Consider the following 22,871-nt stretch of genomic DNA (forward strand, 5'->3'; position numbering starts at 1 on the left):
ATTAAACTCTAGAAAGCAAGAAAAGAGACTCAAACTATAAAAGAGAGGATAAGAGATATGAAAGATGGAACGAACAGTTTCATTATATGCCTCAGAGGAGTTCCAGAAAGAAGAGAAATAAAGTAGAGCAAAATTCAAAGAAATGATGGCTAACATTTGTGAAAGATGAATCTAAAGATTGGGGAAACAAACGCCCTGAAGTGTATAAATAAATTTCAGTCCATAATTATTAGATAGAACAAAATGAAAGAATAGTTTTTTCAAACCATTGAGGAAAAAAATTATCTTTAAAAAAATCACAATTAGATTATCAAAAATTTTTCATCATAGCAGCTGTAGAAGCCAAAAGACAATAGAGTAATCAGAATGCTGAGAAATGCCTGTAATTTGCTTAGCTAAAATATGAGTTGAAGGTATAATAGAGGCCTTTCCAGATGAGAATTTACCTTTGCCAGGCTCTGCTTGATGGAACTACCCAAAAATTACTTTAGAAAAACAGTTGAATACATTAAGGAGGGCACATGGTGTGGTGAGCACAGGTGTTTTATGCAACTGATGAATTATTCAAAACTACGTCAGAAACTAATGATGTACTCTATGTTGGCTAATTGAATTTAAATATAATAAATAAGAAAGTTGAATACAGAGAAAGGAATGAAAAGTAAGAATTAATCTTAGTAACCTGGAATTGGGCAATGATTTTATAAATATGACAAAAGTACAATACATAATGAACATATTCATAAATTGGATTTCATTGAAATTTAAAATTTATGCTTTTTTTTTTAAGATTTTATTTATTTGAGAGAGAAGAGAGAGAACACAAGCAGGGGGTGGGGAACGGAAGAGGGAGAGAGAGAAGCAGGCTCCCCTCAGAGCAGGGAGCCCAATGAGGGCCTTGATCCTGGGGCCCAGGATCGTGACCTGAACCAAAGGCAGGCACCTAACCAACTGAGCCACTCAGGCACCCCAAAAACTATGCTTTTTGAAAAGACAGTGCTAAGAGTACAAAGATAAACCATGGACTAGTCTTTGCAAAACACATATGTGATTAAGGACGTGTATCCAGAGCATACAAAGAGCTCTTAGAACTCAATAATGAGAACACAAACACCTCAAAAAAATAGATAAAAGTTTTGAACAAATACTTCACTAAGGAAAATATGTAGATAGTGAATAAATAAATGAGAAAATGCCAGATGTCATTAGTCATTGGAGAAATGCAAATTTAAAGGCACAAGATAACACTACACACCTACAAGAATGGCTAAAATGAAAGAGTGGCAATACCAACTAGTGGCAAGGATGTGGAATAACTGGAATTTTCATTCACTGCTGGTGGGAATGTATAGTGGTACATATACACTATATGGTACACTTTTTAAAACAATTTGATAGTTTTATTTAATACAATTCCTTTTAAAATCCCAACAGTGTTTTTTGCAGAAAAGGAAAAATCTATCCTGTAATTAATGTGGAAGCTTAAGGAATCCTGAAGAACCAAGCAATCTTGCAAGAGTAAAGTTGGAGGTCTTACACTTCCTGATCTCAAAACTTACTACAAACCTACAGAATGGCATAGATATACAGACATAAAGATCAATGAAATAAAGAGTCCAGAAATAAATTATTATGTATATGGTCAAAGGATATTTGACAAAGGTATCGCAACCCCTCAGTGGGGAAAGGACAGTCTCTTCCACAAATGATGCTGGCAAAACTGGATGTGCACATGCAAAACAATGAAGTTGGACCCTTGCCTTACACCACATGCAAATTCCTCTCAGAATGGATCAAAAACATAAATGTAAGAGCTGAAACTATAAAACCCTTAGAATGAAACATAGAGGAAAAGCCTCACAACGCTGGATTTGGCAGTAGTTTCTTAGCTCTGACACCAAAGCACAGGCAACATAGGTAAAAATAGAGAAGTATTTTGTTATACCTAACAAAATTAGAAACACTGTGAATCAAAGAACACAATCATCTGAGTGAGAAGACAACGCAGAATAAATATTTGTAAATGATATATGTGATAAAGGGTTAATACTCAGAATGTATTTTTGAAAACTCCTACAACTCAATAAAAAAGAACACCTTAAACAACCCAGTTAAGAAAGGAGAGGGGAGGTGAGTAGACATTTCTCCAAAGAGATATACAAATGGCCAACAAACACATGAAAAGATGCTTAAGAGTAATCATTAGGAATATGCAAATCAAAGCCACAATGAGCTACCACCTCACACCCATTAGAATGGCTACTATCAAAAAAAAAAAAAAAAAAAATGAGGCAGCCCTGGTGGCTCGGTGGTTTAGCGCCGCCTTCAGCCCAGGGCAAGATCCTGAAGACCCAGGATCAATTCCCATGTCAGGCTCCCTGCATGGAGCCTGCTTCTCCCTCTGCCTGTGTCTTTGCCTCTCTCTCTCTCTCTCTCTCTCATGAATAAGTAAATAAAATATTTAAAAAAAAAAAAAGAATGAATAGCATGTTGGCAAGGATATGGAGAAATTGGAACCCTTGTGCATTGCTAGTGGGGATATACAATGGTGTGACCACTATAGAAAATGTTTGAGGATTCCTCAAAAACTAAGAAAAGAATTATATTATCCTGCATTTCTGCTTCTGGATATATACACAAATGAATTGAAAGGGCTTCAAAGAGGTTATTTATACACCCATATTTATAGCAGCATTATTCACAATAACCAAAAATGTGTAGTCAACCCAAGTGTCCATCGACAGATGCATGAATAAACAAAATGTGATATATGCATACAGTGGAATATTATTCAACCCTCAAAAGGAAATTCTGACACATTCTACAGCATTGATGAATCTCAAGCCAGTCACAAGAAGACATACTGTATTATTCCACATATATGAGGTACCTAGAATAGTCAAATTCATAAAAACAGAAAATAGGATAGTGGTTATAAGGGGGTAGAGAATTGTTCTTTAATGGTTATAGAGTTTCATTTTTCTCAAAATGAAAACTGTCATGGAGACTGGTTATGAAACAGTGTCCATGTACTTAACATAGCTAACTGTATACTTTAAAGCAGTTAAGATGTTAAATTTTATGTTATATGTATTTTGCCACAATTAAAAGATAGTTTGGCAATTTTGTAAAAAGTTAAGCATACACCTAGTATATGATCCAGCCATTCATTCTACTTCTAAATATTTACCAAAGAGAAAGCATATGTCCATACAAAGATTTATGCACAATTGTTCTTAGTTGCTTTATTTGTAATACCCTCAAGCTGAGTACAAGCCAAATGTTCATCAACAGATGGTTAAGCAGGCTGTGGTATATCCATAAAATGGAATACCATGTGGTACAAAGAGTGCATTACTGATAGACACAACAACATAGTCAATCTCAAAATAATCATGCTAAGTGAAAGTAGCCAGACAAAAATGAAAATGTATTTTACACCTCTACTTATATAAAATTCTAGAACATGCAAACTGTTCTCTAGTGACAGGTTTTTGTTTTTTTAAGATTGTGTTTATCTGATCGAGCAAGTGTAAAAGCACGGGGAGCAACAGAGGGAGAAAGAGAAGCAGGCCCTCTGCCAAGCAGGGAGCCCAAGGCAGGGCTCCATCCCAGGATCCTGGGATCATGACTTGAGCGAAAAGCAGACACTTCACTGACTGAGCCACTCAGACACCCCTAGTGACAGTTTTAGATCAGTATTTGTGTGGGCCTGGACTGGAGGGAGGAATTACATAGGAGCTCAAGGAAACTTTGAGGTATAATAGAGTACATTAATTATCTTGAATGTAGTGATAATTCATTAGTATATACATAATGTCAAAATGTATCAGACAATATACCTAAATTAATGTAGTTTATTGTAGATCAGTTAAACCTCAAATCTGTTTTTTTTTAAAAAAGAATGAAAAGGGACATCTACCTGGCTTTAGTTGGAAGAATATGTGACTTGGGGTTATGAGTTTGAGTTGGGTATAGAGATTACTTAAATAAAACTTAAAAAGAATAAAAAGGAATGACGAGTTGTTAGTAATGAAAAGAAAATTGGTAGTGTTATTTATCTATTACATGAAATATACTTTAAGAAGAGAAAGAAGTGTTAAGGATGAGGGTCATGCTCTGGCAGGAGAAAAGGATTATCTTTTACTTTATACTTAAACCCTTCTTCCACAGAGCTGTTTCTTTCTGATGCTTAAAATTATTATTTAGAGTGATTATATCTATTTTATTTAGCTATTTTTCATGATGGATAGTTAAGTAATATTATGATATACATTTAAATACATATATCCTGAAACATTGTGGGAATATTTTTATGTTAGATATCTACAAATAATTATTGGGTAAGGTATACACTCTCAATAGTGTATGAGGCTTACTTTTACCGTGAGACCCTGGCCAATACGGAATGTTAAAATTTAGAAGATATTATTGATCTACTAAAATTTAAAGTATTTCAGGCCTAAGATACCCTCATTCATGTATACTTTTCAATACATAAGTCATACAACAACAAAAAGTTAAGGAAAGTATTAGACTCACCCAAGTATCCTGAAACACAACTTGTCCTAAGCCTGTCTTTTTGAATTCATAATTTATAAGAATTTTTTATAGATTAAGACTTAACTCACGTACAGTTCACTCAAAGGGTGCACTCTAGTGATTTTTAGTCTATTCACAGTTATACAGATGTTACCACAATTTAAGAATTTCTCAACATTCCAGGGCAGCCCGGGTGGCTCAGTGGTTTAGCACCACCGCCTTCAGCCCAGGGCCTGATCCCAGAGGCCCGGGATCAAGTCCCACGTCAGGCTCCTTGTCTGTGTCTCTGCCTGTGTCTCTGCCTCTCTCTCTCTCTCTCTCTCTCTCCCTCTGCCTGTGTCTCTGCCTCTCTCTCTCTCTCTCTCCCTCCCTCCCTCCCTCTCTCTCTCTCCCTCCCCCCCCCTCTCTCTCATGAATAAATAAATAAAATCCTTAAAAAAAAAAAAACTTTCTCAGCATTCCAAAAAAGAAACCCTATATGCATTAGTAGTCACTTACCATTTCTCCCCAACCTTCCCAGCCCTAGGCAACTACTTACTTCCTTTTATCTCTATAGATTTGCCTATTCCTGGACATACCATATAAATGGAATCTTGGAGTGTGTGGTCTTTTGTGACTGGCTTCTTTGATTTAGTGAGTTTCCAGTGTTCTTCCATGTTACAGTGTGATTCAGTCCTTCATGCCTTATTTTATGGTTGACTCATATCGTATTGTTTGTATATACTCCATTGTATTTATCCATCCTGAGTGTTGTTTCCACTTTTTGGCTATTGTGAATAATGCTGTTATGAGCATTCCATGTACAAGTTTTTTTGTGTGGACATATGTTTTCGTTTTTTATTGGATAAATGTCTCTAGTAATCTTTTGAGGAACAGCCAGAATGTATTCCAAAACAGCTGTAGCATTTTACTTTCTCATCAGTACTGTGTGAGGGTTTTAGTTTTTCCATCTCCTCACCAGCGTATTTATTGTCTTTTTGATTACAGCCATCCTAGTGTGTTTGAAGTGGTGTTTCATTATGGCTTTGATTTGCATTTCCCTGATAGGCTGATGATATCAAGCATCTTTTCATGTGCTTATTGGCTTTCGTATATCTGTTTTGGAGAAAGAATTTCCTTTTATATAAATAGTTTTCTATGGCATGCATAGACAAAAATAAAATACCATAGGTCTGAGATAAGAAAAATTATAAGAACTGATGAGCACTGCTCTAATAATAGAAATGGGATGTAAATGGCTAGGATTATTTCTTCTAGAGATGGCAAAAGGTACAAGTCCTAAGACTATATATATTTCAGAAGGAGAAAGAGTAGAGATTATAGGAATAAAACTTAATGTGTTTTAGTTACAAAAAGAGAATTGTAGAAGACGAATAAGGCTGAGATTAGAAAGTAAAAGTAAGGTAGACTAAATGAAAGCATTATAATTCTAGGAATATGATAGTATCTAGCCCCTAGAAGTGTTTTTTTATGACTCTAAAAAACCAGTACTAAACAAAAAACCATGCTTGAAAATTTTAGATCATTTTGCAAAGCAAGGTATTTAATTGATGACTTTGAGTCACCAATTTAGCATTTAGAAAAGAATGTTCATAAGGTTTTTTAAAACCTTTTTATTTAGAAAATGTGTTTATATAGAAAATTATAATGGACAGTATATTAAAATCTGTTTGTTTAGTCACTTCCAATGAACAAATAGGAATTTTTGTCATTTTTCCTTTATACTACACACATACGCAAATGTGGTTCCCTTTTTTTTTTTTTAAAGATTTTATTTATTTATTCATAAGAGATCAGAGAGGGAGAGAGGCAGAGACACAGGCAGAAGGAGAAACAGGCTCCATGCAAGGAGCCTGACACGGGACTTGATCCCAGGTCTCCAGGATCATGCCCTGAGCTGAAGGTGACGCTAAACCGCTGAGCCACCCAGGCTGCCCCAAATGTGGTTCCCTTTACCCGTCCCATTACTCTCCTGAACATCCGCTGTTCCACTGTTTCCTACTGTTTCCCACTGTTTATCAGCCACTCTGATAAATGTAGGGTACATTAATTCCAAAATTTTATACTTTACTAAATATATGTATCTATAAGTATTTTTTAAATTTGTGATAGTATGATACTATATACAATATTCAGTACCTTGCCTTTTAGATTTAAAATTATAATTTCAAGGTATACATATGTATATGTTGATACATATAGGTCTTATTCTTCGAATTTAACTACTATGGAGACTTCCAGCTTCTGAATATACCACAGTTTATCCATTTCCCTATGATGGACATGTAGATTATGTTTAATTTTTTTTTGTTATTACTAAAACCTAAAATACGAACATCTTATACAGGATTCTTTGTATACAAGTAACAAGGTATTTCTAAGTTGTAAAAGTGGAAGTAGATTCCTGGGGCACGGGATAGGCAGATTTGATTCAAAGGTTGTAAAAGAACAAGGAATCTGGAAAATATCTAAAGCTACTAAATTAATTTTAGCATCTGTGGAATGGAAGTTCTGAGAGCAGCTTATCAGTGATTAACATTTAGTAGGTGGTCTGTAAATATTTTAGAAGGGCTGAGTCTTTGGGGGGGTGTTTAAAGATTTTATTTATTTCAGAGAAAGAGCAAAGCATGAGCAGGGGGAGGGGCAAAGGGAAAAGCAGACTCCCCGTTGATCAGGGAACCAGAAGCCTGATCAGGGAACCAGAAGCTGAAGCTGGACTCGATCCCAGGACCCTAGGATAATGACCTGGGCTGAAGGCAGACACTGGATGTTTCAAAAGCATTCCTTCATTGTGCTGTAATTAAAGCAGGAAATATTTGTGGAATGGAAGGGATAAGGAGAAGCTATGTTCTTGCTTTAGCCAGTTTGGGAGGAAACATGAAGAACACATAAAAACACTTTAAGAAAAATGAAAAAGAAAAAACAGCAAAACTTTTAACTTTATTAATAGCACAAATAAGTAGTTTTAATGAAATAGATTGAGTCAAGGGTCATCACTAGATAGGAGTAAGTGGTAGTACCCCCACAGAATACCCATCCCTCTATTTTTAGCAAAAGCAGAAACCTAAGATCTACACAAGTGAGGAAAGAGGGTGGGGTGGGTGTTAGGTTCTATTTCTTTGTAGACAGAAGGAATAATAGTACCCATGGCATAGTGGTTTACAGTTTGTGAAAATGCACTCACATCCTCTCACGGTTTGTGAAGCAAAATACTGTAGAGAGCGGTATTAGATTATATTGGTATTTCAGTTACAGTTTGATTTTAATAATATTATGTGGCTGTGGAACCTAGGACATTCTTGAATCCTGGTAGATTCTGTTAGCTTTCACCAACAGTGAAAGGACTTCTTTTTCTGTTACTAGTTAAGTACCTCCCTGTGCAGTACTAATTAATGAAGTAACTGATTAACTTTAGTTTTGATCTTTGATTTGATTTACTTTTATAGCATTTTACTGGTAAAAACTTAGGATGTTTGTAAGTTCTGTGACCACTGGTTCTTTGTTAAATACAATTTGACCAGGATGTCTGGGTGGCTCAGTCAGTTAAGTGTCTGACTCTCGATCTCAGCTCAGGTCTCGATCTCAGGGTCATGAGTTCAAGCCCTGAGTTGGGCTCCACACTGGGCGTGAGACCTACTTTAAAAAACACCTATATCTGTATATCTGTCTATCTTGACCTAAAGACATGCTTAATTCTAAAATTGCTTTTACATTATGAAGTTTTTGTAGCGTAGTCAGCCTCTTTTTACTTTAGTAAGACCATGTTGTAAGCAGATTACATAAAGTTTTTCCTTCAAAACCTAATCATTGTAACAGTCCTGAAAAAGGACTTGACATCAGGATACATTATCATAAAATCAGGAAGCCACAAATTTAGATTTATATTCAAAACCCATACATTGGCATGTATATTTTGTGCCAGTTTATGCAAGGAGATCTCAGGGTATCATGCAGTTTATTTAAAGTATATAGTGAAGACTGCATTGCAAAGAATTTAAACTACCAAATTAATCTGCTAGCTCAAATAATATGTTACAATTTGATGGCCATTACTTTAGGAAGGTCTTTTAAGTTTTAAGAAGACATTTTATTATGGAAATTTTTAAGTGTACACAAAAGAAGAGTAGTGTAGTGAGCCATCATGAACCCATTGATAAAAGATGGTTTATATTCACTTTAAAAACTAATATGTGGGGATCCCTGGGTGGCGCAGCGGTTTAGCGCCTGCCTTTGGCCCAGGGTGCGATCTTGGATCGAATCCCACATCGGGCTCCCAGTGCATGGAGCCTGTTTCTCCCTCTGCCTATGTCTCTGCCTCTCTCTCTCTCTCACTGTGTGCCTATCATAAATAAAAATAAATAAATAAAATAAAATAAAATAAAAACTAATATGTGAAAGTTTAGACTAATACATTTTGTTCTGGTCTAAATTATCCTTTGCAAAAATATTCAGGCAGTTACATTGACTCTAGCTCTTTATTAAGATGGGATGCTTGTTTTAAAAATTTTTGTAGAAAAAAATTATTTCTCCTTTGATAGCCTAATCAAGGACATTTAATTTTGGAATTTGAAGAATTCCATGCATAAACCTGATTCTTTTGAAAGTATCTTTTCAGTCCTGTTAGCTTTTAAATATGAGACAAATCACTCCTCCCATTTTCGATCATATAATTCTTTCATGTGGTAATTATATAAAGAAATCTTGTGCCCTCCCCTGTTTCTATATTCTATACATCCAGTTTCCCCTGAAACTTTTAGGTAACTATTTTTATTTAGGAGGTATATGTATGTGTATTTTCTGGGATGTTATGGGTTTTTGTTTTTAAAGAATTTATTTATTCATGAGAGACATGGAGAGAGAGAGGCAGAGACACGGGCAGAGAGAGAAGCAGGCTCAATGCGGGAGCCTGATGTGGGACTCGATCCTGGTACTCCTGTCTGGATCGCGCCTGAGCCGAAGGCAGACACTCAACAGCTGAGCCACTCAGGCGTCCCTTTGCGGTTGCTTTTTAATGTAGCTACAAGCAAATACAAAGATGTATTCTTATTTTTCCACTTCTCTTTGTACACACAAGCCATCATACTATACATATCATTCTGTATTTTGTTTTTAATATTTACATAGACCCTGGAAATGCTCCGTTGCCATATACAGAGAAATTTTAAGTATTATTTTTTTTTATAGCTATAGATTTCAGTGTATAGATGTTTATCAGAATACTATAGTTATACCAAAAAGTGTTCTTGCCTGGATCAAAAGGAAATTTATATATGTAATTTTGATAATAGATACTTTGAAATTTTGAGGGATGCCTGGGTGGCTCTGCAGTTGAGCATCTGCCTTTGGCTGGCTTAGGGCGTAGTCCTGGGATCCAGGATCAAGTTCCGCATCAGTCTCCCTGTGGGAAGCCTGCTTCTTCCTCTGCCTATGTGTCTGCCTCTGTGTGTGTGTGTGTGTGTGTGTCTTTCTCATGAATAAATCTTTAAAAAAATTTTTTTTTGCTTTATAGGTCTTGCTTAATTTTGCATTGCTACCTGCAATATATGAGATGCCTGTTTACCATAGCCTAATATGATAGAACATGTTGTCAAGCTTTTGGATTTTTGCCAGTCTGATAATTAAAAAAAATATTTTGGCAAGTTTGAGTTTACTTTACTCCTAGTGATACTGAACATCTTTTCATGTTTGAACTTTCATGTCCTTTCCCATTTTTCTATTGGGTTGTTGGTATTTATCTCATATTTTTAGCTCTTTATATATTAGGAAGATTACATGCATGTTATAGGAGTTGCAGATATTTTTTATCAGTTTGCTTTTGTTTTTTGACTTTGCTCATAAGTTACAAATATATTTTTCATAGTTTGTATATGTCTTTAGACTGCTTATAATTTGTTTTGCCATCTAAAAGATTTTTAATTTTATGCAGTTGAACTTAACATTTTTTTCTTTTATGGCAGATTTTGCATTATAGTTATAAAGGCCTTCTCAGCTAGAGGTTATAAAGGATTTTGCCATGTTTTCTTCCAGTATTTTATGGTTTGTCTCTTCCTTCCTTTTTCAACATTTAAATTTTTTACTTATTTGGAGTTTTCCCTAGTCTACAGTATGAAATACGGATGAACTTTTTAACTAGATTGGTTCCAGTTGTCTCAGTATGGACATCTTTAACCTATTTCAGATGCTGCCTTAATTTTATTCTAATTTCCTTTATGTATTAGAGTCTGTTTTTGTCTTTTTATTCTGTTCCATTAGTCTGTCAGCCTATTGAACTGGCTCTATCAATTAGCAAATAGTTAACAAAAAATCAGCCTACAGTAGTGAAATGAAAGACTTATCACTTTCCCTTATTGCTAAGAGTGGAAAGGCATATTTTTGCTTGCTGATGAAATATATATACACTTTGGGATTAAGCGTAATTAGAAGATACATGACAGGATTGCATAAGGGAAATTACCAAAGGAACTAAGGGGTAGTAGATAGCCATGGTTCACTTGTAACCTTATATGCCTTGTTATGGTATTTAAAATTTCCCCCATAAGAACTGGAAAATTGTAGGAACTTGAATTTTGCCCCATAAATTATGAAAAATTGGAGCAGACTAAATAATATAAAATTACATTTTTTTAAAGATTTTTATTTATTCATGAGAGAGAGAGGCAGAGACATAGGCAGAGGAAGAAGCAGGCTCCATGCAGGGAGCCTGATGTGGGACTCGATCCTGGAACTCCAGGATCACACCCTGGGCTGAAGGCAGGCGTTAAACTGCTGAGCCACCCGGGGATCCCCTAAAATTACATTTTAGAATGAAGTTCTAAATCTGAATTCAGTGGGCTTCTCAACAGTCCATACATGAGCTTCAGGTTCTATGAACCCCTGAAATTTTATGTGTCAGAGCATCTAAGACCAGAATCTCAGAAGTCTTTTTTTAGGTGGGGGAGGGGCAGAGGGAGGAGAGAGAATCTTTTTAAATTTTTTTATTTAAATGAAATTACCTTTTTTGAAAGATTTTATTTATTTATTCATGAGAGACACACACAGAAGGAGAAGCAGAGACACAGGCAGAAGAAGAAGCAGGCTTCATGCAGGGAGCCTGCTGTGGGACTCGATCCTGGGATTCCGGGATCACGCCCTGAGCCAAAGGCAGACAGACACTCAACCACTGAGCCACCCAGACGTCCATGAGCATGGAACGTTTTTCTATTTCTTTGTGCAGTCCTCTATTTCTAAGTGTCCTATAGTTTTCAGTACAATTCATTTGCCTCTTTGGTTAGGTTTATTCCCAGGTATCTAATGGGTTTTGGTGCAATTGTAAATGGGATTGATTGCTTATTTTCTTTTTCTTCCATCTCATTGTTAGTGTATAGAAATGCAGCTAACTTCTGGGCATTGGCTTTATATCCTGCCACTTTGCTGAATTCCTGTGCAAGTTCTAGCAATTTTAGGGTAGAGTCTTTTGGGTTTTCCACATAGAGTATCATGTCAGGAGAGACTCTTAAGCAGGCTCCATGCCCAGTGTGGAGCCCAATGTTCAGGGCTCAATCTTATGACCTTGAGATCATGACCTGAATCAAAAGAGTCAGAAGCTTAACTGACTGAGCCCTCCCAGGCACTCCAAATTCTCAGAAGTCTTTGACACACACACAAGTTAAAAATACCTTTTTTAGAAAGATTCCTCTGGTTACATGGAATAGGGTTTAAAACTAAAGATAGGGTTGCTGGGATCCCTGGATGGCACAGTGGTTTGGCGCCTGCCTTTGGCCCAGGGTGCAATCTTGGAGACCTGGGATCGAGTCCCACGTCGGGCTCCCTGCATGGAGCCTGCTTCTCCCTCTGCCTGTGTCTCTGCCTCTCTCTCTCTTTCTCTGTGACTATCATAAATAAATAAAATCTTTTAAAAAATAAGTAAAGATAGGGTTGCTAATCAAGAAGTTTTTGCATAAAGTATGCAAAATATAAGTAGCAGACGGGCACTGAGGCGGACACTTGACGGGATGAGCACTGGGTGTTTTTCTGTATGTTGGTAAATTGAACACCAATAAAAATTAATTTAAAAAAAAAACAAAATATAAGTAGCAGAGCCTATCAAAATACAAACAACATTTTACACAGAAGTGGAACAAATAATCCTAAAATTTGTATGAAACCACGGAAGACCCCCAAATAGCTAAAGGAATCTTGAGAAGGAAGAACAAAGCTGAAGATACCAAATTCTAGAATTCAAGATGTACTGTAAAGCTGTAGTAATCATACCATGTATGTAGTACTGGCACAAAAATAGACACGTAGGGCATCCCCGGTGGCTTAGTGGTTTAGCGCCGCCTTCAGCCCAGGGTGTGATCCTGGAGACCCGGGATTGAATCCCACATCGGGCTCCCTGCATAGAGTCTGCTTCTCCCTCTGCCTGTGTCTCTGCCTCTCTCTCTCTCTCTCTCTGTCTCCATGTCTCTCATGAATAAATAAATGAAATCTTTAAAAAAAAATAGACATATAGATCAATGGAACAGAATAGAGAGCCTAGCTATAAGCCCATGTTTATATGGTAAATTAACCTATGACAAAGAATGCAAGAATGAACAATGGGGAAAAGATAGTCTCTTTAATAAATGGTGTTGGGAAAACTGAACAGCTATATGCAAAACAATGAAACTGGACCACTTTCTTATACCATATACAAAAATAAATTCAAAATGGATTGAAGACCTAAATATAATGCCTGAAACCATAAAACTCCTAGAAGAAAACATAGTTTTCATATCATCATTTCATCAAACATATTTGATATCTCCTTAGCTGATCTAGTTCTTCCTCCTCAAGAAAAACAAAAGCAAAAATTATTGGGACTATACCAAAATAAAAGGCTTTTACACAACAAAAGGAACAAGGCAACCTACTGAAGTAAGAGAAGATATTTGCAAATGATATGTCTGATAAGGGGTTAATATTCACAATACATAAAGAATATACAGCTCAACACCAAAAATTCCAAATAATCTAATTAAAAATTAGGCAGAGGACCTGAATAGATATTTTTCCAAAGTAGACCTACAGATGGCCAACAGACACAGGAAAAGATGTTCAACATTGCTAATCGTTAGGAAAATGCAAATCAAAACCACAGTGAGGGTTGCCTGGCTGGCTCAGTCAGTAGAGTATGTGACTTTTTTTTTTTTTAAGATTTTTAAAATTCATTTATTCATGGGAGACACAGAGAGGCAGAGACACAGGCAGTGGGAGAAACAGGACTCCCCGTGGGGAGCCCAGTGTGAGGCTCAGTCCCAGGACCCTAGGATCATGACCTGAGCTGAAAGTAAATGCTCAACCACTGAGCCACCCAGGTGCCATGGGTATGCAACTCTTGATCTTGGGATTGTAACTTTGAGCCCCACATTGGGTGCAGAGATTACTTAAAAATAAAACCTATTAAAAAAAAAAAAAAGAAAAACAATGAGATAATACCTTACACTGGTCAGAATCGCTAAAATCAAAAAGAAGTGTCAGCTAGGATGTAGAATGTAGAGAAAAAAGAGTTACCATATGCTATTGATGAGACTACAAATTGGCACAGTCACTGGAAAACAGTATGGAACTTCCTCAGAAAAATAAAAATAGAAAAACAAACAGAATCCGACCTACAGCTACAGATATCAAACTAGGGATATTCTATTCCCCAGAAGGGAAGAGAATAGAGGGATAGGCAAAATGGATGAAGGGAAGTAGTAGACGTGGGCTTCCAGTTTTGGAATTAATAAGTTTAATAAGTCGTAAGGATGAAAGGCAAAGGGAGTGTAATCAGTGATATTATAGTGTTATATGGTGACAGATACTAGCTATACTTGTGAGCATAGAGTATTGTATAGAGAAGTTGTATCATGTTATATACCTGAAACTGATACGATGTGTGTCAACTATATTCAAATTCTAAAAAATGTTTAAATTGATTTTGCTTTAAATGTTGACATGTTAATTCTTAATGGTGGGTATGTAGGAACCGGTTGTCTTTTTATATGTTAAAATATTTCATAATTTTAATAAGCAAAATCAATTTTGCTTTAAGTTGGTGAATAATAGATATTTCAGTCATAATTTTCCTTTAGTATCAAGTTAGCTTTACAAATGATGTTATTATCTGACAGGGTGATCATATGACATTTTAAAGGTATTGTAAAGTATTGACCTTTTTTAAATGTTGTGGAAAAATATATAATTTATTCCCTTTATCTCATATTATATATATATATATGTGTATATATATATATATATGATACCATAGGTACCCGCAAGATGTGGAGTTACAGTCCGGGACAGTCTAAAGAAAGCTCTGATGATGAGAGGTCTAATCCCAGAGTGCTGTGCTGTTTACAGAATTCAGGATGGGTATGGTTTGTATGTGATGTGAAATTTTGTTTAAAAAGGAAAAAAAACCCTCAGACCTTAAACTTTGGGTTTTCTGTAGCATCTTTACCCAAACCCAAGGTATTGAAATTTAACTTTAGAAAAATATATTAAGTTAGCCTAAAGAAAACCTTGTAGGCCTTTTGAGGAGTTAACATTAGGTATTTTGTGTGATGATAGTGTTATTCCGATGAAATGACTATTTGGAGTCTGAGATTCTTACAATTTTTGAACCATTTAAAATGTGGCTTATTTGAATAATGGACTCTTCCCCCACGCCCATATTTTTAATATAAACTCATAGTTTCACAAAAGGCTTATCAAAATTAATATTTTAAGCTATTTTTCTTTCAGAGAAGTATCTAAAATTGTGCCAGGACCCCCCAAATTTTGAATCTTGTTTTTAAAAAAATATCCTTTTGGATATTGTCCCTTGAGTACTCTTTTTTTTTTTTTTTTTTTTTTAATGGATAGATAAATCCGTAGCTGTGATTCTTTTTTTTTTTTTTTTTTTTTTTTTTGGAGGGGGGACCTTAGGAACAATCAATTTTCTGCTGTTGTAGGTCTTTTCTGGAGCTGGCTTGAAGAAAAGAGTACATCTCTTTACCCTGCTGTTTGTCCAAGAGTGATACATTTATTTGGGGTAAACTTAAAAATTAATTTATTGCCATTTAAATTTCTAACGATGGAAGACTAGGGAGCCAAACCTCCCTCACCATTACTAGCCCCTCAATAACCAATTTTCATGTCTTCAGCATGAGGTATATGAAGATTTTTAGGTGTGATAACCAAGAAAGGCTGTGTCTACACTTTTCAGAGAGAAGAAACCGATTGGCTGGGACACTGATATTTCCTGGCTCACTGGAGAGGAATTGCATGTAGAAGTGTTGGAAAATGTTCCACTTACCACACACAACTTTGTATGTACTTTTACATTTTTTCCAAATGTCAAAAATGTACAAGTTCTTGCACATGAATTTTTACTTAGGGAATATGAAATATGGATGAATAATTTTGGGGTTGGTATTTTACCTAAGTTGAAAATCCATTCTGTTCTTTAAAAAGCTTATATTTAAATAGTTTTATTTTCTTCTTAATTTGAAAAAAAAGCAATATATGTTTTTCAATAAAAGGAACTGAAAAGAGAATCTGAATAGTATAAAAGTATATCAAGTGTAGTCTTCCAAACTCCTTCTACTTATACAAATGTGTGCTTGCTTATACCCAGGAGCCAAGAGCTCTCTCCATTCTCTTTTTTCCTCCCTTCCTTTAATTTCCATTTCTTTCCTTAAACTAAAAAAGAACATTCCTGTTCTGTGTGATAGTCTTCATCTTTAAAAAAAGAAAAAAATGAACAGTGTATCATGGACATTTTTCCACGTCAGTATACCTGGTTTCATATTTACAGAGATTGCATAATAGTCCATAAGAACATAAATTCAATATATTTAACCATCCTCTACTAATATAGACATCTAAGTTTTTTAAAAAAATCTCTCTTGTACGAAGGACTAAACAGAATCTTGCATTCATCATAATACACTTGTGTAAGTGTTTCTGAAGGATGAGTTAATGGAAGTGAAATAACTCTCCATGAGGACCTCTCCCTTCATCTGGTTTTTGCATTTGCTGGAACCTAGCCTAGGCTAAGTGTCACCAGCATGATAACTGGAACAAGGGTCATCTTTACCTTAGTGATGAGAGTATAGTGCCCAGAGCTTGAGAACATGCAGAAGCCAGGAGTAGAATGATCTAGAAGACAGGAATGCATTTCTTACTTTCTATCATATATGGAATTTTGAGCATAGTTTATTTTTTCTAGATGGATAGTTATTGCTACCCTTTTGGCATCAGGTGCTCTCCCGTGTGTTTTGGTGATCAGTACAGCTGGACTCCTAAAGCAGATGAATAATGAGCTGATTTCCTTGGGGGTTTGTGCTTTCAGTGCTCCATTAGTGGTGAATAATGGTGAATAATTTGTGCTTCAGTAAGGCATCTTTTCAGTGAGTGTTGTCAGTCAGATTTACTATGTAGCAGATAGTTTTGAAATAATGACCCAGCAAGTTCATTATTATAGATTTTTTTAATTTGTAGAATTTCAAGTGGATAAATCTGAAGATAATTTTAAGTTTTTAGAAATCCAAAAATGGTAGAGCTTACATTTCATGAAGATTACTATTTTTCTTGGCTGAAAAGTAGTTAAAGGAGGTAAGAAAACCTAAGTTGTTAACCATAAAATGGTGTTAGAGTAGTGCCTCAGGAAGGTCCTTGCCACAAGAGGATAATGAAAACAAGCTGCAGCCTAGTTCCAGAGTATGGAAATCCTCACAACACAGTTGGAGACCTGCCAGTAAATATTTATTAAGAACTTTCCATTTGCCAACACTGTGTCTGATCTGGGACTATAACAATGAATAAGAAAAACAATATCCCTGCCTTAGAGTAGAGAGACAGATGTTTTGATAAGAACATTTCATAAACACTCTTAATTACTGTATATGTATAAAGTACAGTTTATGCACAGAGTAGAAACTCCTAACCTGAGCTTGGAGGAGTCAGGAAGTTTTCCCAAAGGAAGAACTCTCTAAGCTAAGGCCTGATGGATGAGGGAATAGTAGATGGAGTGAAGAGAAGAGTACTCAACAGAGGAAACAGAAAGTGCGGACTACTTTTCAGTTTTGAAAGGTCAGGGGGGATGGTATAAAGTTGTAGAAGAGATTGTTATAGTGTAGCAAGAATTATGGTTAGAATAAGAAGAATCCAGCTCCTAGAAGTCCTTGTAAGGCTTGTTAAAGATTTGGACTTCTCTTTAAAAAATTGGAAATTAATTGTAAGCAGGAGAGACATGATTGGATTTGTGTCTTAGAACAGTTGCTCTGAGTGTCATGTAGAGGCAAGAGTAAATGCATGTGTCCTGCTTAAGAAAGGGAGAGAACTTCTTTCTCTGTGCTGGGTTTTGCTGGCTACTTCAGAAATGCTGCTTATGTCTCCCAGTTTCCTAGAGTCCATTATTAAAAGCAGTTCCTTAGATATTTGCCTACATTCTAGGAGTCCTTGGGAACTGGCAGGGTGAAGGCAGCAGGAAAAGCAGAAAAATAAGAAAGTATACCTTCCTGTACTCACTTGTATTGACAAAGATATATTCCCAGAAACAATTATATGTCACAATTTATTCTCAAATGCATTCCCACATTTGCTTCTCCTCATTTCCACTCCTCTGTTTTCTTCTCTCTTCCCCTCCTGCACTGTCTGGGTTTTTTTTTTTTGTTTGTTTGTTTGTTTGTTTGTTTGTTTTGTTTTTTTCCTCCTTTACATACACAGTCTGGTACGTAGAGTTTTAGAAGTGGGTAGCAGGAAGAAAGACTGCAAGTGAGTAGATGAATGAAAAGAGAAATTAGAGCTTCATGAAACTCAGCAGATTATTAGGTGAGTGAGAAAGGGTTAGTTAGCAAAGAGAATCAAGTGATGATAAATGCTGATTCTTGTGAACATGTTTTGTATTTTTCTGTGCTCTATTTTCTGAGATTCTCTGAGAAATGTAAAAAACGCTTGCTTTGGCAAATAACGGCCACATAAATGTTAAATTACTCTACTATCTTGTATGTCCAAAGACAAACGGAAAAGCCACAAAGCTAAAAAACAAGGAATTTGGCTTTTATGTCCTCTAGAAAGTGATACATAAACCAAAAGGTGAAGAAAACAAGAGCCACTTTTAAAAATTACCTGAATGTTCTCAAAAAGCTAGAAAGCATGATGTGCCAAGATACCATTTTCTTGATGAGACGTTATTTTTAAATAACTTTTTATCCTGTTAAATGCATGTTTATTGTAAAGAGTTTGGTAAGTTGTGGCCATTGAAATCAACCTAACGAATCATGAGAGCAATGGCATATAATAGAAAGTCCTGGTGTACATTATAGTCGGGGTACTGTTAAATGAATATAGGTATGTTCTCGGTCATCATATAACGTGTATTTCTTACTATTGTTCATGATTTAAACTGTCTGGGAAACAGAAGTGAATTGAGAATATACACAGCAAAGACAAAGGACAAAATAGAGTCACCTGTGCCCTAACCACTCTGAAATAGCCGCTGTTAACATTTTGGTATTTTTCTTATGTTTTCTGCTTATTCAAAACAAATACTCTAAAAATAATTTCTGGCTTCAGTAGTTACCACGATGGAGCCTCCCTAACATGTTTATGTTTTTTTTTTTTTCCCCAGTGTAACCCCTGAGTAGATCATTTGCCTTCTGACCTAGGGTTCTTCCATGGTGCCTTTTAAGTTTCTTGTAGAGGAATGTCCACAAATTTAGATGTTTGCATCCTCTAACAAACTGATAATTCGTAAAAGGTGTTCTTATTGATTTTCCTGTCCCTTATCCTAATTAATTTCTGTTTTAAAGCTCTTTGGTGATTATCTCATTATTACCAAATAGTAACTTTAAGGTACAGTTCCTTGCTTTATCAACTGCTGTTACCATTTACCATTTGGTAACTTCTGTTACCAAAGGAAATTAGCTCATTTGTAGCATTACAATCTTTCTTCTTCCTCCTTCCCCTCCTTCAGGTGATTTTTGGGGCTTTTTTTGTTGTTGTTGGTTTGTTTTTTGGGCAGGTTCCTGTATTGGATACCTTTGTAACTTTAAATAATATACCATTGTTTCTTGTTCTGTCAATACCAGTAAGCATTTCTTAACTCCTTTCCTTGTGCAGTTGTTAAAGTGTGCCCTTACCTTCCGCTCACTCCTATTCCCTCCTTCTGTTTATCATCTCTTTAACTTTCATGGAATCAAGCTTGAAAATAGTTTCCAGTTTTTTATTAACTTCCCATCTTTTTTTACTTCTTTTTTAATCGTATATTAGGTGGGATATAAAAACATATAGTCTATTGTCTCGAACCCCCTGGTTTTCATATTAGTATCTTAGTGTGTAAAACGGTTCTTGTGATATGAACATAATTAAAGATTTGTTATTTTAAGCAGGAGAGTAAATAAGTTGATTTCTAAAAAGATTCTTGCAAGTTTTTGAAATTCTCTATGATGTTTTATACTTTGCAGGTACGGAAAACTTTTTTCACCTTAGCATTTTGTGACTTTTGTCGAAAGCTGCTTTTCCAGGGTTTTCGCTGTCAAACATGTGGTTATAAATTTCACCAGCGTTGTAGTACAGAGGTTCCACTGATGTGTGTTAATTATGACCAACTTGAGTAAGTAATCAAAAAAAAAAAAAATCTCCTTTCTGTCTACATTTTACTTTTCTTGATGTAAAACTAGCATATCTTAGGGTCTGGGAATTTTCTGTCCAGTAGAATTACAGAGAATTTAGAAAGGATGGCTAGAGAATACTGTGTAGTATAGCCAGTACTACTCTCCCAAACTGTAATTCTGATTCAGCTATATATTTCATTTATGTCTTATATCCTCTTTTAATTAATAAAGATCCCTTGCCCATAGACATCATTTTTAGATGGTTTTGGGAGGAGAATGGGTGTGATTTTAATTAAGTTAACCATTATATTTTTGGATCACAGATCAGGGATTCTGGTTCTGTCACTATTTTATAAATTATATATGTTCTCTCTCTCTCTTTCTCTCTCCTTCAACCTTCCCTGCCCAGTTTATTTAAAAGTAAGATATTAAATCTTTGTGCCCAATGTATCTCTTTCTAAAATTTCTATTTGCTTTATGCCAGAGTTTCTCTAAGAGTTAAGACTGAGTCTTTTGTAATCTTTTGTTGTTGTTGCTGCTGCTGCTGCTGCTGCTATTAAGGTCTTAAAACTTTTCTTGATCACTTGAGCAAAGAGAATTTAACTCTATGAAGTATATTATAATGATGTCATCTAACTGAGATGGTAGATAAATTTTCTTCTAATTCCGTAACCATAAAGCATGATTTACCCCCTCTAATATGTAGAAATTTGCTGTATAGAGAATTAGTTTTAGATTATGAGCTTGCCTCTAAAAGTACAATGTGATTTTAAAAAAATAAGCCTTTAGGCAAAAATACAACTAATTGAATTTAACAATCATTTCTGAAAGTGGAATTTGATCTCAAATATTTCTTTTAACTCTATATGTATTCTGGTGTATGCAGCTTCTGGGTTTTGCACAAGTTAGGTTTGTTTTGTTTTGTTTTTGTTTTTGCCTCACAGTTTGCTGTTTGTCTCCAAGTTCTTTGAACACCACCCAATACCACAGGAGGAGGCCTCCATAGCAGAGACTGCCCTTACATCTGGATCATCCCCTTCTGCTCCCCCCTCCGATTCTCCTGGGTATGATTTGACTCCTGCTGTTCAATGACAATGCTATTTGAGCTGGTTTCTTTTGGATTTGTTGGTTAATTATAAACCTTTCCAACACTTGGATTATTGAATTAAGGATTTTTCTTTGGGTAACTTATCCCATAGGCAAATACGTACATCCATTTGGTAAGATACCTAAGATTAAAACTAACATAGACTGCTTCTGGACCAGTCTTAAAAAAAGTCAAGTAATATCATTTAGAATCCCTGGCTTGTGCTCATCACTGTATTAGGTAATGTCAAATATAAAAGTTTATGATTCCTATTTAGAAAAGTAGCATTAACCCATGAGACAATGGCAAACATTTTAAAAATAGTGTATAATTAGTTTGCAAATTCTGACATGGTATTTTAAACAATGTGAGGACATAAATAGTATCATGTTTACTATAGACGGGGAATAGTGAGAGTAGTTAATAACATTTAATGAAGATTTGAACTGGACCTTCAAGAATTCAGAATTTTAATGAGCCCAGGGAATAAAAAGCATGGTGATGAATGATGGGATGGTAGGGGAGAAATAGCATAAACAAAGGGAATGGAATGGTAGAGTTGAGAGGTGGTGAGTGAATAGAGGCTAATCTAAGTTGAGACGTAGCACGTATGAGACCAGATTATGAAAAGTGTTGGGTTTCAAGTTGGAATTTAGACTTAATAGAGGTGGGGGGAGTAAAAGTTTTTGAGCAGAGGACTAATCTGGTGAAAAGTGGTTTTGAAGAAAGAAGCACTCACCGGTGATATACAGATAGATTAATGGACAAATATCTAGAGTGAAGAAGGCCAATTCAGATGCTGTTCATAGTGAAGACCATGAGAGGCAATAAAGACTTGAACTGGGATGGTAGCAGTGTGGAGGAGGGATGGGTATATATAAAGTGTAAAGAAAATATTTATAGTGTTAATTAGTTGTGGAGGATAAAGGAGAAAACTGACTTTAAAGATGATCCAAAGGCATCATATATTCAAGCTTCATAGTAGGGAAAAAAAGATGATGAGTTTAACAGATATTAGTGTTTTGGAGAATTTCTTACATAGGTCTACATACTCTTTCCCTTTTGGATTTGAGGCAGAATAAATTAAGCTGTATTTGGAAGCATGTGGTTTAAAAAAAAAAAATGTCCTCACATGGCATTCTATTCTATAATATTCCAGAGATAATTAGTTAAGAACAGAAATATTTATTGTCAGTTTGAACTCTACTTCCTTCCTCTTTTCACAATGTAATGTTATCTTTTCCACCTAGAGACAGGAAAAAAAATGGATAATTCCAAGACGTCGAATTTTACAAAACCAACCTTTCTAGAGGTCTCATAGGCTACAAAATCTAGAAAAGATTTGTATTAAGGACTAGCTGTTTTTATCTACTTTGGAACACTAGAAAATGGAACCATTAAATTTGGGGTGGGGGCTGCAGTGGTCAGGTTGTAATAGTTACCTGCTCTGGTGGAATCCTTTTATTCCTGCTGTCTTTATTGTTAGTTTTATGCACCTAGGTCGTTCTTAGGCAGGCGCTCAAAGTCTTGTAATTGTTTGTTTTGATTTTTAATTAATCTTTTGGCTATGGCATTTACTCCTGACAGGTTCTGTAGACCATGATGCCTTTCTAATGGCAGGTCCCAATTCTGTGAGCAGA

The 22,871-nt window shown here is 35.6% G+C and overlaps 1 protein-coding gene across 3 annotated transcripts in view; it reads left to right on the plus strand.

Annotated features, from left to right (window-relative positions):
* BRAF (B-Raf proto-oncogene, serine/threonine kinase) overlaps positions 1 to 22,871 on the plus strand; it is a 177,857-nt gene that overhangs the window by 96,001 nt on the left and 58,985 nt on the right. For all 3 annotated transcript variants that reach the window (XM_025982226.2, XM_072762861.1, XM_025982227.2), the window contains exons 4-7: positions 14,813 to 14,916; positions 15,752 to 15,854; positions 19,995 to 20,143; positions 21,089 to 21,208. In XM_025982226.2, the coding sequence (XP_025838011.1) occupies positions 14,813 to 14,916; positions 15,752 to 15,854; positions 19,995 to 20,143; positions 21,089 to 21,208 (476 nt within the window). The remainder of the gene's footprint in view (positions 1 to 14,812; positions 14,917 to 15,751; positions 15,855 to 19,994; positions 20,144 to 21,088; positions 21,209 to 22,871) is intronic.

The sequence above is a fragment of the Vulpes vulpes genome, chromosome 7 (assembly GCF_048418805.1).
Source record: "Vulpes vulpes isolate BD-2025 chromosome 7, VulVul3, whole genome shotgun sequence".
Classification (NCBI taxonomy): Eukaryota; Metazoa; Chordata; class Mammalia; order Carnivora; family Canidae; genus Vulpes; species Vulpes vulpes.